Raw genomic sequence first — 18300 nt, 5'->3', positions numbered from 1 at the left:
TAATAAACTGAGTTTCTGGTGTTCAAACTCCATGTCAATCATGTGCTGCTTTCACACACAATAAGACACCTCACATAAAGCATTGGAGTTCAGATGATGTGGCTGAATTTCTTGCTCTTAAAGAGTACTACATTTAAGTGAATTTATTTAACTATATTAACTAACATTTACACGAAGGCTGATTTACTCCAGGCTCCAGAGAACTTGTTTGAAGCTTGTCATTTGTGAATTTCCCTTTGGGATGAATAAAGTATCTATCTATCTATTTAGTAAGAAAACATCATTCTAAGCTAAGGCACAGTAGCAATAGCACAGACCTATACACCGTAGATAAGAGCTGAACAATATCAACACGGATATTCACAAAGGCTGCCATTATCAAGCTGGTCAGAAACGTGTGGTCAGAAACCTATGACATGTTTGCAATGTTTATAGCTTATCTAACTGTTCACATGTTGCTGGTGCTGGAGGGATGTTTAGTGCTACAGAATAATTTAAAAAAGGTGAACAATTGTTGTTATATTCTGTTGTTGTTCTAATGCTCTACAGTATCTGAGGGACAATAATCATACAGGCCACTGAAAACCCCACAACAGTCATACAGTATCTGTATCTTTCACTATTCATGAATTGTCTTGAGAAACAGCTTTTGCGATCCTGAGCCTGTTCTGGGAACACCGAGCGGCAACGTATCCTGCATGTGGGATGAGCTAATCAATCCTGGCATCCATTTTCCAAAAGCATCCCACCAACAATGACGAGAAAAAAAAAAGAAAATGGGATGCCGGACCCATCGCCCATTATATCATTTATGCTAGGACCATAAAACAAACATATAAACACACTTTCCTGCACCTCCCAGCATCGCTTGTATGCAATGCAAAGCAGTCACACACAAAAGCAAAATATTCCTTCATTCATCTTCGCTTTCATTCTAGTCACAGTTGCAGTGAATCCGGAAAACACTGGGGGCGAGGCGGAAATACACCCTGGTTGGGGCAATAAGTCCAATTGGAGCACCATGCGTGCACACACATACACCTAGGGGTAATTTAGGGTAGAGTCAACATAATCGGTACGTTTTTGGGAGCTGGGAGGAAAACGGAGAACCCAAAGGAAAACCACATAGCCATGGGGAGAACAGACTACACTACACACAGACAGTAACCTGAGCTCAGGTTTAGTCCGTACCCTGGAGCTATAAGACCTTAACTCTACCTACTGTGCCACCATACTGCCCTTGACTAGAAATTTGTAGCTCCATAAAATTCATATCCTTTCTTATTCTGGTGATAAACCAGGCAGCGCGAGTTATTTTGCTCTAGTGAAGAATGTCTGGTGTTGTTTCTTTCAGGAAACCTTTAAAAATAGAGCACAGCTTGGTGACCAGCTTACTTTCCAAATCATTATTTGCATATTTAAACTACCAGTGCCATGCTGGGGGAACAGTGGCTATAAACAACAGGCATTTACTATGTTAACACACACAAACACACACACAATGAATCCCAGTTTCATTGTAAATGCTCCGAATGCACATGAACAAATTCAGAATTTGAGAAAATAAGAGCCCTGGTGATTAAAGAGTTACCAGGAAGTGCAGTGTGTGGAGTGTTTGGAGAAATTACTTTATAAGGACACAGAAACACACACACACGAAAAACTTCATTGCCTCATTCCTTCTATCTCCGAGTCACCCAATAGTTTTATCACTCAATCTTCCACTTCCTGTGACATCATTTTGTGGCTGCTGCCCACTTCCTGTTGCCAGGAATTCCTAATAAGGCCCTACACCAAATTCCAGACACACACACACACACACACACACACACACACACACACACACACACACACACACACACTCTTCCTCGGTATCTAACTCTCTCATATTATGTGCAGTAAAAAAGGGCCAGGGAGTGTGTGTACAGTTAAACGAAGGAGAGTAACACACACATTCCTATAATATTTATTCTACAGATCCGTTCATCTGTCTGTCTTTGCCTGTCTAGCCATCTGCACGTCTTCAGATACTGGAACTGGCCTATTAGTGAAATGTCATTTAAATCCAGAACAAGGGTTTAAAATCACTAGGATGTAAGTATACCACTGCAAACTAGTACAAGTGTAAATTGCTGGATTGAGACATGTCCTGGTAAGACACCTTACTAAGTGAATCATGACTGGCACACTGCTCTAGTGTAATACTCAAGTGCTGTGACTTTAACACTCCGTTTTCTCCTCTGTTATTCTCTCCCTCATTCTTCTGACGTGTCTGTGCTTGCATCGACTGGAGCTGCAGGCCATAGACTTCTCTCTCTCTCACACACACATACATACATACACACACACACACACACACACACACACACACACACACACACACACACACACACACACACACACAAAATCAAAGCTCTCTTAGTCATTCCACATTCTCACCCAGTGCGTCTTCCTGAAAGTATTATACTTGTTCAGATATGTAATTATAACCCTTGGTGTTAGTGCCCTACACGGTTGCTCCCTCCATGTTAGTGCCCTAGAAGTGTAAACAGCATTCCTCTACTTCCTTTTTTGGACTGTTGAACGAGTGCACCGTTTCTCCTACTTAATTCCTTTTGCAGGCTGAAGTGTGGCTACACACATGCTCACAAAATCAGACGCACACATGAACACACACAAAATCAGACACACACACACACACACACACAGCTATACACATACACACACACAACCACTTCCCCTTAAATCAGTCCCTCCACAAGCATGTTTTTTTAAATATAGTTTTGTGGGGCTTTCCCGGAGTTTTCAGTCTTGGCCAATTCTCACCCACTAGCCAGGTCTCCTAACAGCTACCAACATTGGAGTCAATCACGTGCCTACCCCAAGACACATTTCAACCATTTCACCACTCACAGGTCTGCGTAACACACTTGGAGGGAAGCACTGTCGTCCCTCTTCCGCATACATGACCTTACAGACAGACACACAGTCAGCTGGGAGAGAGAGTATGGCCACATTTTTCTCTTGTATTCCCAGCTATAGGATATCTGCAGCATCGTCGGGAACTGAACTCAAGATTTTCAGATGAGGCAATTTCTCTTATACCACTAGGGAGACGTCGAGCATATTTAACTCCTAAAATTACACAATCTTTTACTAACAGAGTGGAAATCAATCTGTAGTTGACTGTAATCATACTACAGAATACAGGAACATACTGCGGATGAGTGTATGCGAGTCTTCCTGAGCTTTTCTCATCACACCACCCTATTCAGGATTTAGTCTCCTCTTTGCTGTTATAATAAACTGCACTCTTCTGGAAAAGAGTAGCTTGCGCCACACAGACTCCACTAGTGTCCCACAAGGCTCAGTACTCGGTCCTCTTTTGTTCTCCCCCTATACTCAAGCTCTTGGTCGGGTCATATCTTTACCCTCAGACACTAAAGTTTCTGCTCGGATCTCAGCACGCCTGGCAGACTGCTAATTATGGATCATCGTCAGTCATTTCACGCAACCTCGATATAACAATGGATCAAGTGTCCTTTTCCTGTCATGTTGCTGATCTGACCTGCTCATGATGATTTCTCCTTTACAACATCAGAAGGATTTTGTTCATTTTTATTCACTCAGGTCACTCAGGTGCTTGTTCCCTTATCACTTAGAGACTGGAATACTGTAACTTGGTCCTGGCAGCTCTGCCTCTGAGCGCCATTCCACCACTACATCTGATCCAGAATGCAGATGTGTGGCTCGTTTTCAACCGTCCCAATTGCTACGCTTATCTGGGCTTCCTGTAGCTACCGACATTAGATTTAAAAATGCTGATGCCTGCCTAGAAGCCAAAAACACTTACCTCAAAGCACTTATCTCACCCTGCACTGTATCACACTCCCATCATCTCTCAGGGTATAAGGAAGGCATGCATGAAGTCTATTTTCTGTTGTGGTGCAGTTGTGGTGGAACGAGCTTCCGCTAGATGTCAGAACAGTCACTGGCTGTCTACAAAGTCCTACGGACCTACGTCTTACTGAAGTATTTAAAAAAATAAATACATGAATAAATAAGTGTTGTCCGTGAGCTTTTCTTGCTATATTACCAACCCAGCAGAGTTTTTAAGACTGATGTTATTCTTAGTCTGTGACCTAGTGAACCAGTATCAAGAACTATCCATGGATAGAGACTTTAAAGCACTTCTATAAGTGGCTTTGGCTAAGTGCATTCGTAATAACGTAAATTTAATAAATGTAAAATTTAGAACCTGAGGATTTGTGCTCATTCAGTCAAAAGCGTATTAGTGAGGTGAGGCACTGATGTTCGGTGAGGAAGTCTGGGGTGCAGTCAGCCTTCCAGTTTTAACCAAAGGTGTTCAGTGGGGTTGAGATTAGGGCCCTTTGCCGGTCACTCAAGTTCTCCAACTGCAACCTTCTCGAATCATGTCTTCATGGAGCTTGATTTGTGCACAGGGGCATGGTCATGCTGGAACATGTTTGGGACGTGAAGTGAAACTGTAATGCTACAGCATACAAAGACATACTATACAATTCCAACGGTTTTAGGAAGACCCACAGAAAGGTGTGACGGCCAGGTGTACGCATACTTTTGGCCATACAGCGCATGTAATACTTCAGCACAGATTAGAAGCATAAACGATGTTCAGGCTTCACAGTGCTCATATTTGCAGTCTACCTGGCCATCGTAAGCTCACTAAAAGAAAGGGTGGAGAACATTCTGCTGGATCAGATTACAAAACACACAGACCATGTAGATTGGATGCTAAAAATACAAAAAAAAGCTGAGGTTATAGAGTGCATTTTGTTTCATCTGTGTTTCGGCCTGTTAGCAGGCATATTAGCCACACTGAACCCTGTTTGGTGTATTGTAGAGCTGCACAAAGCACTGACCTCAGTTAACCTTTTTGTGCATTCTGTGTGATTGCCTCTGGCTGGTTCTAATCCAAGCATGCAGCTTATGCGTTGCATATTAAAGCAGTTGCTCCATTTCTTCACTCTATTCTGAATATATATGCTCACTGGCCACATTATTAGGACCACTACTGAGTCATGCAATTATCCAATCCAATACAGTGCACAAAACATGTAGAAATGGGTAAAGAGCTTCAGCTATTTCTAACATCAAACATCAGAATGTCATCTTAGTGACTTAGTGCCAGACGGGCTGGTCAGATCATTTCAGAAACTGCTACAGTAGGCACATGGTCCAGTTCTCAACCTGTTTTTCTTGAACATCTTCTGCTGTTGCACCTCAAGATTCAGCTATTGCATTCAGAGACGCTTTCCTGTTCACACAATTATACAGGGTGTTTGAGTAAACTAATACCAGTGTGGCCATTCTCTTTCTGACCTCTCACTTCACAAGAAGGCATTTCCACCTACAGAAATGTAGCTCACTGAATGGTTTTTTTCTTGGTTTGTTTTCCACACCATTCTGTGCAAACTCTAGAGCATGGTGCTCTGAAATAGTTTCAAGTGATACGAGTGATATACTGTGACATGGTTCAACACAAATATTTACTGAAAATATCTTGAAAATCCTAGTCCTAATCAGACATCAACTATTCACTGTGTGTGTTTGGACAAGTGTGTGTGTGTGTTTCACCCAAATGAAATGGCTGTGACCTAGGCTTTTGGCTTTGTAGTAGATGCAATATCAACTAAACTGTAAATTTTGGAATCATTAAAACAGAATACATGACGTTATTATGGATCTGAATGCTTAAGTCTCTAAAGCTGGTCAGTGATGAACAGAAGGCAACCTTACAGGAGGACAGCCAGCAACGAGTATCTAAATAAAAGCGTTTGCACATTAAATTTCATTTAGCCTCATTAACAGAGTGACATTTATGTCCCAGTATGCACTAGTCTGATAACACCACTGACTCAGACACAGAGAGATCAGACATCACACTTCCTGAGTGACACACACAGTGTGTGATGACTGAGTTGAGTTACCACAAACTCTGAACAATGGTCTTTTCTCATACATGATAACTGCCCAAACATTTACAATGTACATGTACAATGTACATTATTATTGCTATCATACTTTATCACATAAATGGCAATAAATATGCACATTTGAAAAGGAACTGTTTTATTTGTTTGTTTTCTAAAAGGTCCTTAGAAGATGCATCCTCTGAATGGTAAGGATATGTCCATGAACTGGTCTATGTGGTGCGTATACACTGATCAAGCATACCATTATGACCACCTGCCTAATATTGTGTTGGTCCCCCTTTTGCTGCCAAAACAGTCCTGACCCGTCATGCTCTGTGTATTCTGACACCTTTCTATCAAAACCAGAATTAACTTCTTCAGTAATTAGAGCAACAGTAGTTCGTCTGTTGGATCGGATCACACGGACCAGCCTTCACTCCCTATGTGCATCAGTGAGCCTTGGCTGCCCATGACCCTGTCACCGGTTCACCACTGTTCCTTCCTTGGACAACTTTTGATAGATACTGACCACTGCAGACCGGGAACACCCCACAAGAGCTGCAGTTTTGGAGATGCTCTGATCCAGTGGTCTAGCCATCACAATTTGGTCCTTGTCAAACTCGCTCAGATCCTTACACTTGCCCATTTTTCCTGCTTCTAACACATCGACTTTGAGGACAAAATGTTCACTTGCTGCCTAATATATCCCACCCACTAACAGGTGCCATGATGAGGAGATAAACAGTGTTCTTCACTTCACCTCTCAGTGCTCATAATGTTATGCCTGATCAGTGTATTCAAAGAGACTAAAACTATTTTACACTGTAAATTAAATTAAATTTTATTATTTATTAGCAAGGAACAGCAATGGTTATCTAATTTAACAATAAATTTAAATAATCTTAAGGAAAAGGAGAGGTAGCCTTCACCAGTTAGAGGTCCTGGCCATGCGTACATGAGTAAGGGCAGCGAAACACTGCGTCTGACATGAATAGTCACGGTACAAAAGCTTTAGCTGATTACTCAGGCAGAAATGGGCTGAACAACAAATAACACTATGCACAAGCACGTCAACTGGCTATGAAATGTAACGGTGTTGATTCTCTGAGTACTCACATGTGTATGTTGTTTACAAAAGTGCATTCACAAACGAGCGGCCCCTAAGCATAGGGTGCGCTAAATCCAATAATGCAGCTCTTGGCTTAAGACTGGACATGCACTCGTTAGGGGAGGGATGGCATTACTGTCTCTCCGTCAATCAAAGCAAGACGTCTGTGAGCTCGTGTGCAGAACGGTATAGACAGCGCTTGCCTCTCAGTGTTACAATGACCTGTGATACAGTACGAGCAGCATTTCAAAAAAAGATGCAGAGATTAGCTTTGCGTGCCTTAGAGGAAAAATGTGTTTGCTCCACAGTCACTGGTCAGTAGCCATCATGTGACAGGAGACAGTTGTCCAGTGGGTGGGAACTGGAATTTGTATAACCAAATCGTGAAAACTTGTCTAGTCTTATTTGAATTAATTTAAATAAGTAGTCTTAAACTTAACGGTATAATTTGTACATAAAAACCATTGTTTTACCATTTCACGTACTCAAGATCTCCAATAGGATACTAACATTTTTTCGCCAAGCTAATTTCATATTCTTGAGTAACTGGATTTTTTCTTTGCATAAACGCCCCTGAATCATTTAGAAATATAGTCATTTGTTCATTTAAAATCTGCAGCTTCAGGAATGTACCTGTATCACTAAAATCTGCAAATGCAAATATGTGCCTGAAAGAGCACATGCCTGTAAGGATTTGAGCGAGTTTGACAAGGGCCAAATTGTGATGGCTAGACCACTGGATCAGAGCATCTCCAATACTGCAGCTCTTGTGGGGTGTTCCCGGTCTGCAGTGGTCAGAATCTATCAAAAGTGGTCCAAGGAAGGAACAGTAGTGAACCAGTGACAGGGTCATTGGCGGCCAAGGCTCATTGATGCACGGGGGTAGTTAAGGCTGGCCCGTGTGATCCAATCCAACAGACGAGCTACTGTTGCTAAAACTGCTTAAGAGGTTAATGCTGGTTCTGATAGAAAGGTGTCAGAATACATAGTGCATGACGGGTCAGGACTGTTTTGGTAGCAAAATGAGAACCAACACAATATTAGGCAGGTGCTCATAATGTTATGCCTGGTTGGTGTATATCAATAGGCTTTGCTGCATGCCATGGAAAAAGGGATGAGCATAATTTATGTCCTGGTGGTACCAAGAGTTTCATGCTACACTATTTGCTTCACAATTTTACATTTCCTTTAAATTGTCTTACTCACTTTCTTGTATTGTTGAGGTAACAGCAGTCAAAACCATCATTACCTGCTTATTGCATCCGTATACAGGCAGCCTAGGACTAGATTTGGCCTTCGGTTCATGTGAATTTGGATCTACTCATTACTTTCTACTTTGTAGTGAATGGTGGCTTGCGAATGCCGTATGAATCTCCAGGAATCTTTTCAGATTTTATCAAGGAAAGTGCAGACGCAGTGATATTAACGGCACAATGCTTACAGCAGCCTTTTGCTGCGTTAACGTCTACGAAGTTCAAAACAAAAACAATGCTAAGTAATTTTGATCAATAAGTACATTACGACTGTATTGGACAATTTAGACAACAGCGAAGACGGACAGTCAGCTGATGTCGCTGGCTCTGTGCAGACGGCTCGACTTCTTCCACTCCAACTTTGGCAAACCGTGTCTTGTGTACAGGGGCAGTGTCGTGCTGGAACAGCTTTCGGTCCCAGTGAAGGGAAAATGTCATGTACAAGGACATCTGATACAATTGTGTGGCTTCTGACATTGTTGCAAAAGGTTGGAGAAGACCCACATATGGGTACGATAGTCAGGTGTCCACATACATTTGACCATAGTGTATATAAACTATATGCATTCACTCAAGCTTTGGTTCACATTTAAATTTACATTTCTGTTTATGCCACTGGTGCAAATGTTTCCAGCTGTCTGACTTTTTTTTTAATCAGGGTATTTTTCTGTTCGTAATCTACTCTTCAACAACACTTTGCTAAACATTGAGGTGATCCTGGATAAAAGATTCATCTCAAGACACGACAAACATACCCGTGTATGATCCCTGTTTTATATTTCAGTAAATCAGTGTTTATAAAAGGTGTTCTATTGTATACAATGCTTATGATGACCATGAGACAGTCAGACAGTGTTTACTAAAATCAGACATTCCTCAGACGAAATGAAAAATTAGTCAACACTTCCTTCTTTACTACAGTTTATCTTTCTCTTTCACACACACCTTACACACACACACACACCTCTCACATACACAAAGGGCACTTATGAGGCATATACCAGCAGAAACTCAATGAAATTTTGAGTGGCTGAGCGAGTTTGTGCTTTCATCATCACAGCCAACCAGTACAACAGAGAGTCGTGTTCTCTAGTGTTTTCCAGTGTTTGTCATTATCAGGGCTATATATACACTTGATTGCAAAACATAGTTCTTCTCCAAACTGTTGCCACAATGTAGGAAGCACACAATAGTCTTGAATGTCTTTGTATGCATTTTCCCTTCACTGGAGCCCAAAATGCACAAACCAAACATGACAATGACCCTTTACATAAAGTAAAGGGTTTGTGAAGAACTTGAGTGGTCTGCACAGAGTCCTGACCTCAACACCTTTGAGATGAACTGGAACGCTGACTGCACCCCAGGCTTCCTCACCCAACATCAGTGCCTCACCTCACTAATCCTCTTGTGACTAAACAAGCACAATGAGCAGCACAGTGACAATCCAAAATCTAGCGCAAAGCCTTTCCATAAGAGAAGAGGTTATTAGAACAGCAAAAAGGGGACTACACCTGGAATGGGATGTTCAAAAAGCATGTATGGTCAGGTATAAACAAACCTTTGGCAGCATAATGTGTGTAATGTGTGTATGTCAACTGAATAGAAGAAATACAATGATCAGGCATAACATTACTACCATTACTGCCTAATAAAGTGTTGGTCCCCCTTTTGCTGTCAAAACAGCCCTGACCCATCATACACTGTGTATTCTGACACCTTTCTATCAGAACCAGAATTAACTTCTTCAGCAGTTTCAGCAACAGTAGCTCGTCTGTTGGATCGGATCACACGGGTCAGCCTTCACTGCCCACGCGCAACAATGAGCCTTGGCTGGCCATGACCCTGTCGCCGGTTCACCACTGTTCCTTCCTTGGACAACTTTTGATAGATACTGACCACTGCAGACTGAGAACACCCCACAAGAGCTGCAGTTTTGGAGATACTCAGATCCAGTCGTCTAGCCATCACAATTTGTCAAACTCGCTCAAATCCTTACTCTTGCCCATTTTTCCTGCTTCTAACACATTGACTTTGAGGGCAAAATGTTCACTTGCTGTCTAATATATCCCACCCACTAACAGGTGCCATGATGAGGAGATAACCAGTCTTATTCACTTCACCCGTCAGTGCTCATAATGTTATGTCTGATCGGTGTAATGTGTTCTAAATGGACACAAATTCCAAGAGCAAAAGCAGTATTTTTGTGTCTTTTTTTTTTTTTTTTAGAAAGCTTGCCAGAAATGTTCACAGGCCATCTAGTTTTTTCACACAAGCGGGATGTTTTTATTTTCACGCAGGCACAAAAAACATCTCAGAAGATATAAAGCTTGCAGAACAAAGACTACATGGCCCGGCGAAGTTACACTGTTTATTCCTGATATGCTGACAGTGCTGGCTTTCCCCATCTTTGTTGTTTTTGCAGTATTTTTCAGTGTTCCTGGGGCATATTTGTAGGATGCATATTTAAATTTTAAAACGTTTCGGCCACAACTACATGTGGCTTATAGATGTGAATATCTAGAGCACTGAACAGATCGAGATCCAGACACCGTGTTACACTCTTACTCTACACCACTTTACTTTCTTTTTTTAACGCCATGCCAGCTTCTATGGCTATATTCATGGCGAGAGTCAGTTTTTGTTATTCAATATTAAAACTATATAAGATGTTTCTACACCACTTTACTGTACTATACACCTGCATGTTCATGCAATTGTCCAATCAGCCAACCAAGTGGCAACAACAACATAAAAGCTTCATTCAACATCCAAATCAAACATCTGAACAGGAGAAAAAAAAAAAAAACTTGATCTCTGTGAGAGCACATGGTCATGCCAGATGGGCTGGTTTTAGTATTTCAGAAAGTGCTAATCTCCTGGGATTGCCGTGCACAACAGTCTCTAGAGTTTACACAGATTGGGGGTGAGAAACATGCAAAAAATAAAACATCCAGTGTGCAGAAGGAATATGCAGCCAGGGAGTGTACATGAAGATGAGTGGCACAGCTGTGGGTAGGTTTGAGCCCTGGTTATTATCTGTGCTGGGTGTTGCACGTTCTCCCCATCAGGTTCTTCACGCATGCTCGTTCATGAGATTCACAAACATTAGACAATCGAGTGATGTATTATGATTATACAGTGTATGAACAGGGTGATGGAAGGAGTGAAGTTTGATGGGAGATCTTCAGTGTTCTCAGACTGTGCGCATGCACGCGCGCACACCTGGTTCGAAGCTTGTCGCTGCACATCGCGCGCGCTGCTACAGGACGTGGAATGCAGAGCGCGAGCACCGGACATGCGCAGACAAACAGAAAGGAGCGCCGCGCGCAGCCTCAAGGCGAGTTTCAGCCACTCCCATGAAGAGTGATAAGGGGGCTACAGGTAACTAACTTACCTGCATTTATAAACCTACACAGCGAATCGTAATAATAAGCAATAGTATTAATAATACTAATAACAATGTACTAAACACTACACAGTAACTAAACTGTTAAATTATATATATTAAAAAGAGAAAAAGCACCTGATAGGCGTTCACACCGCCAGTCACGTTAAAAATAGCAAACTAAGCTAGAACATCGAAATGAAAGCCTGGCTCTTTCTTTCATCTCCAGCATGCACAGTTTCCATGGGCGAGAAAGTTCAACAAAACCCGTCATACAAACAGCACGTTTACGACAAGCAAACATTCACACTGGACTACAAACCATAAAAACTCGTATTAGTGTACTAACCCCTGTCCAGTACTAACCCCAGTCGGCTAAAACCTACACCCGTAAGCCGCCTCGGCTAACTGTACACATTCAGCAGTGCAGGCGCGTGCGGTTTGGGACGTGGCCACTCTGTAGCCATAAAAACCCGTGGCTTTGTAGCGTTCACTGCCTCCATACACTCACATTTCTTCCCAATCAATCGCTACCAACAAGGTAAAGTGTGCGATAGACTGGTAAACTTAATGAAAGTGTGTGTTGTTTGTGCAGAAGGTGAAACTATGAAGCTATATTTGCGTGTGTGTGTGTGTGTGTGTAGGGACAGGACTAACATAAGCAATAACACAACTCGGCTTTACCTCATTGTTCAGCTGCTCTGCGCTGCTCCGGGTCCCAAAGCGAGAAAAGTGAACAAAACAGTGCGGATAATGAGCACTTCCTCATCTATCCTGCCTCCGAAGGGCTGAACGGGTTTCTCGTTTCGGAGTACAAACTCAATTTCCTGGTTTGGGAGAAAAAGGGGCTGGAAGAGTGGAGCCTGTCAACTCCAATCAGGATCTGCCACTCACCCCCTTATCTCCGCTTCTATCTCACCCTCTTTCTGCGCCCTGAATAGTAATGTATACAAGCTTTAGAGTATAAATATTCCTCAGACTTCCCTCTACACCTCCATTCCACCCCCCTGCAGCAGTCTCTCCACTCGGCTGAACTCTGGATCCCTAATCTCGACAAACTCGCTCTGTCATTAACGGTTACAGCTAGACTGAGCTATAGTAAGCCATTACTCCCGCCCTGTCCCGTGCCTCCTCCCTCGCGCCCAGAAGCCAACACGCCCGCCTTTACAGACACACGCCCCACCCAGCTCCACCGCGCTAATCCCGCCCACAATCCAACAAATCCAGCTTCTTGTGCTGCAATTGGCTAATATTTCATACCAACAAAAATACGCCACTGATTAACCAATCTCAGCAAGCGGGGGCGTGGTTTGGTGGGGAAACTGCACAATGGTGACTTTGGCTCAAAATTCAAACCAAATCACAACAAACTTCAGAAGAGCTGCTAACTAGATAGTATTAGTGCATGCACCACAGACTGTTAACGACCATCAGGCAGATGCCTTAATTCAGGTTTAAAATATGACCTACTGTGAAGGTGACATACTTCATCGAAACAATTTAGAAAGAGACCTTTTCAGATTCAATAATAATTGGGTTCCTTTTGTGTTTTTATAATTACTCAATTCTTCTGAAAGTCCCTGGAATAAACGAATGAGTCATAAAGTAAACTTTATGTTTATTGTGGTTTAATGAATGAATGGAATCGAGAAATGAAAAGTATGTCACAGCTGTCCCTATCCTTCTAAGCGTGATGACGTCACTCCCACGCTGCTAACACACATTAGGAAAGAGATGACGGGCAAAACAACGGCTTGTGAAAGTGTTAGTGCATATGTCCAGTAGATGGCGCTGTGACGCTAGAATTTATCAATTCTGTATATTGAATCAAACTCAGTTTCCTTACATGGGGAAAAACATCCACAAATGATGATTAGTTTATTTGGCTTCACGTGTGTGTGTGTGTGTGTGTGGATATTGTCTAGGAAGAACTGCAATAAAGAGTCTAAGTATATAACTGTAAACATGTTTTCACTTGTCTCAAATTAAACATTTTACACGCCGAAACCACGCGTTTAATATACCGAAAAATGTATGTGTCGGTGCTGGGGCTTGAACCGCGATCTACCGAGTAACAAGCCAGAACCTTAACCACTTGAGCTAAAAAAATTGTGAGTCTCCCCGTCGGGGAATCGAACCCCGGTCTTCCGCGTGACAGGCGGAGATACTGTCCACTATACTAACGAGGAAGGCACTGGTGGGTACAAATTAATTTGTATTTTGAGAAACCATACTGAGTCTGTAATTTTAGGCGTTTACATGGTCAGCGGTGTTCCGCCTGCTGTTTTCCTGACCGTAGGCAGCTGAAACCATGTGGCTTTTCTGCGGTCAGTGTGCGTTTAATTCTACTAGGTTTAATGTTGATATAAAAATACTTGATGCAGACATGTTATTGCTTGGCTTTAGATTGAGGTTCAATGTGTGTTTTCAACCAGCAGATGAAGCACTCCATCCTTTTTTTTTTAGCACACAAGTTTTCAGTTGCTTTCAGAAAGCCAAATTTGTGATTTAGATTGCTAAGAGTCCTGAAAATGTTTCAGATTCACATACACAGCTTGCACCGACAGTACATACCCTAACAGCTGCTCTGAAATTAACATGGAAAATGTTAACCACTCAACACACCACTAAACCCACCTCAGTACCACTCAACACACCACTACACCCACCTCTGAACCACTCAACACACCACTAAACCCACCTCAGTACCACTCAACACACCACTACACCCACCTCTGAACCACTCAACACACCACTAAACCCACCTCAGTACCACTCAACACACCACTAAACCCACCTCAGTACCACTCAACACACCACTAAACCCACCTTAGTACCACTCAACACACCACTACACCCACCTCAGTACCACTCAACACAACACTAAACCCACCTCTGAACCACTCAACACACCACTAAACCCACCTCAGTACCACTCAACACACCACTACACCCACCTCAGTACCACTCAACACACCACTACACCCACCTCAGTACCACTCAACACACCACTAAACCCACCTCAGTACCACTTGATTCACCACTAAACCCACCTTAGTGGTCATAATGTTATGCCTGATCAGTGTATACTGCATATTAGCCATAACATTAAAATCACATGAATAAAATAGATTCATCTGCTACAATGGCACCAGTGAAGTCATGGGATATATTAGGCAGCAAGTGAACAATCAATTCTCAAAGTTGATGTGTTGAAAGCAGGAAAGAGGAGCATAAGGATTTAAGCGACTTTGATAAGGGACAAATTGGGTTAGCTAGACGACTCGGTCAGAGCTTCTCCAAAACAGCAGGTTTTGCGTGGTTTTCACAGTATGCAGTGGGTGGAACCGACCAAAAGTGGTCCACAAAGGGACAACGCATACTGAAATCTACCACCTGGAAGAGATACTTACTGTATATAAGAGAAAAGTTGATGGGGGGGAAAATAGGGTAGATTAATGGTATGGATTTGACAGAGATTAGCCTGTTACGAATGAAATTTCTTTATTTCTTAAAACAGAATATTAATTGTTCATATATTTTATTTTGTATAATAAATGTTAACACTTAATAGTTCTTATAGCTGAATAGTTTGTTAGTCCTTCATTTTTCCTAGAAATGCCCTATTCTTTTTTCTAAGCATAGGTTGTTAGTGTTCAACAGAAATGATGTTTTTATGATTATGATTAGATGATAATTCTTCAAAGACTCAGCCATGCCACAGAGCAAGACAAATGGTTCAATATTTTCTGCTGAACTATCACTTGATTCTCACCTGTTTATAAAAAGATCTCATTTACAGCTTCATCTTGGTATCATAAATCACAGAAACCAACACACTGCAGGTGTGGAGAGCTGTAGAGAGCCAGAGGCAGTGTACTGTAGACATAAGAATATATGGCTATATTAATTTACTCTGCTGCTCATCTACAACCAAAGGTGGAAATAGAGACAGCTGAAGGATTAGGCATGTTTTTAATTCATTATCTGACATCAATCCTGAAATCTATGAGTCGAAGTATAATTATACCTGTGTTCCAGTGAGACTTATACATGTTGTTGTCTTTTTGCTGCTTCCTGGTCGTGGTCTCCACAGCGGATCATCTGATCCATATAATTTAATTTGGCACAAGTTTTACGCCGGATGCCCTTACTCATGCAACCCTCCCATTTTATCTGGGCTCGGGACCGGCGCGGAGAATTAACCCCTCAGTGGCTGGGTAGTGAACCTGGACCATGGCAGTCAGACTCAATACAATGACATATTTACACCAGAAGCTTTTATATGTTCACATCATCTTCTAAATCTGTTTTAAACAACAATAATGTGTAATAATATGGAAGGGTTGATTATCCATGCCTCTATGGTGGTTTAGTTTGTGGACACCTAACTATCAAATATATACAGTATGTTTGATGAACAACTGAATCTAACATTAATCTCCACTCTTCTGGAAAGACTTTCTGCTAGATATTATAAAGGTGCTGTGGGGATTTTTGCTCATTAAACACAAGAGCATTAGTGAGGTCAGGCACTCGTGTCGGGTACAGTTTGGTTTACAGTCAGAATTCCAATTCATCCCAAAGGTGTTTGATGGGTTATGGATATGGCTCTGTGTAGGACACACAAGTTCTTTCACACCAAACAGGTTTGAGCCTCCTAGTTCTAGAGAAGGGAAACTGTAATACTACAACACACCAAGACATCCTGTATAACTGTGTGTGTCAGCATTTTGGGGAATAACCACATACATTATATAGTGTGTATATAGTGCTAGCTCTTAATGGCTCAAGTGGCTTAATATTAGACGTCTAATGCACTACACAAGGCTACACAAATGCTAATAATTTGACAATTACGGTTAGTTCACATTACTATATTGTCTGACCTGTAATATTTCATTTGGGACATGATCCATGATATTCAGGAATGTTTTACTACTCTTTATGGACACCCCACCTGCAAATATAAAACACAGCACTTCATTTCTCAGCACCGTATTTAGTAAGGTGCATGGCCCATGACTGGACCTGAAATTCAACACATTACTGTGCAACATTGTGAATGTCTTATGTTGAATGTCTATCAACACACCTATATATGGTGATATTCAGCATGCAGACTTTCATCTGTTGTTGATCTCATTCATCAGATCCAACTTATTTATTAGTTCTCTTTTATATGGAGGTGTATCTATTACAATAACTATGAATTACTTTTTCAGATCAGGGTCATCTTTTCAAAGTGCCTTTGGGATTTGAGTGAAGTGTCAGTCAGCAATTCTGCTCACAGGAAGTCTGGAAACAGCAGTTTGTCTTTAAAACAAAGTCAGAGCTCAGAGCTGAAACGCACACGCATGAGAAAGATTAACAATAGCAAAATATGGAGGTAACACTTAAGTTGGCTTTTGTCATTTTAAATCTGTTTGGGCCGAGTCTATAAAAAGTTAACAAATATTAGAACATTGCTACATCTTGTACATGCTGGTAGAGACTGATTTTGGAGGCACAGATTGTGGAGGGCCAATGCAAGACTATCCACAAAGGTAACCTTAGACAAAAACATTTAAGAAAGTCAGCGCTATCTGCTGAATAATTGTGGACTATACAAAATCTTTTTGACCTCAAACTGACCTGCTTCATTCTCCAACTGCCTGATTTCTCTCACTGGTTGCTGCTAAAGTTTGACAATGCAAAAGTACAGACTGTTTACCCAAAATTTAAGAAAGCAGATTATTTTCCCCACTCTTTTTAATCATTGTCAAGTGAAGTGCTCCTCTGCTTACTCACGAGGCTCACAGTTGGACAGTGCTGCTGTGAAGAACAGGGAAGAATAAAACTATCCTCTCAACCAACAGCAATTTTGCCCTGGATAGTTATGGCATGATGCCCTGATGATGAGCATCAGGGCTCAAGTCCTTCCATGTGTACAGCAAGCTGATCACACACCAAGTGGTCTGTTGGGGATCAGTATCACAGCAGAAGATGCCAAGAACCTGATCAGAAACGTTCCATCACAGAGAACGTGATGAACAGTTCTGCCTGTCCTCTCCATGGCAGATACAGAGTATACATCACAGTTAAGGATCACCATCACTTGAAATTGTCTCTAAGGTAGACTTTACATAGCAATGAAGTTTTGAAACACTTTGGCTAGACAAAAATAGCTTCTTAATCAGTGAAGCGGAATTAATTAGCCCTCACTGTTTATTCAAAGTCTTGTTATTCACGATGCATAATTTCCTAGAGCGTGTGAGGGCAGCTGACCTGAGCGTGATGAACCATTGTGCGCTCGCTGACAGATGGTGTAAGGTGCAGTGATATAATCAACATTTTAAATAATAACTTGCCCGAGTTGAAGTTTGCTGACTTATCCCCCCCCCACCCCACTGTGAAAGCAATCTATATTTACAATGTTTCCGATAAAGTCTGAGTTATGATTGGCTCAAACAAAATACGAGAAAGTAACCAGATACAGATAAAAATACTTCATCACTAACTACCTTTATAGTCATTTTTCCCAAAAAGGAAAAGGACATGTGAATAGCGGTATGAACTGACTGTGAAAAGAGAAAAACAAACAAACAAGAAAGCAGGAAA

The 18300-nt window shown here is 41.7% G+C and overlaps 1 protein-coding gene and 1 non-coding gene across 4 annotated transcripts in view; both read right to left on the bottom strand.

The window, feature by feature from the left end:
• vaspb (vasodilator stimulated phosphoprotein b) overlaps positions 1-12826 on the bottom strand; it is a 28745-nt gene extending 15919 nt beyond the window's left edge. For 2 of the 3 annotated variants that reach the window (XM_058388229.1, XM_058388230.1), the window contains exon 1: positions 12385-12825. In XM_058388229.1, the coding sequence (XP_058244212.1) occupies positions 12385-12389 (5 nt within the window). In that variant the 5' untranslated portion in view covers positions 12390-12825. Of the gene's footprint in view, positions 1-12384 lie in introns of all 3 variants that reach the window. The other variant, XM_058388231.1, reaches the window with a different exon arrangement.
• A 991-nt stretch (positions 12827-13817) lies between these two features.
• On the bottom strand, positions 13818-13889 carry trnad-guc (transfer RNA aspartic acid (anticodon GUC)). The gene has a single exon. It is a non-coding gene; the product is annotated as a tRNA-Asp (tRNA).
• Between the last annotated feature and the right edge of the window lie 4411 nt (positions 13890-18300).

This window comes from Hemibagrus wyckioides, linkage group LG04 (assembly GCF_019097595.1).
Source record: "Hemibagrus wyckioides isolate EC202008001 linkage group LG04, SWU_Hwy_1.0, whole genome shotgun sequence".
NCBI classification, from domain to species: domain Eukaryota; kingdom Metazoa; phylum Chordata; class Actinopteri; order Siluriformes; family Bagridae; genus Hemibagrus; species Hemibagrus wyckioides.
Note: the sequence above shows the minus strand (reverse complement) of the source record. Positions and strands in the feature narration are given on the sequence as shown.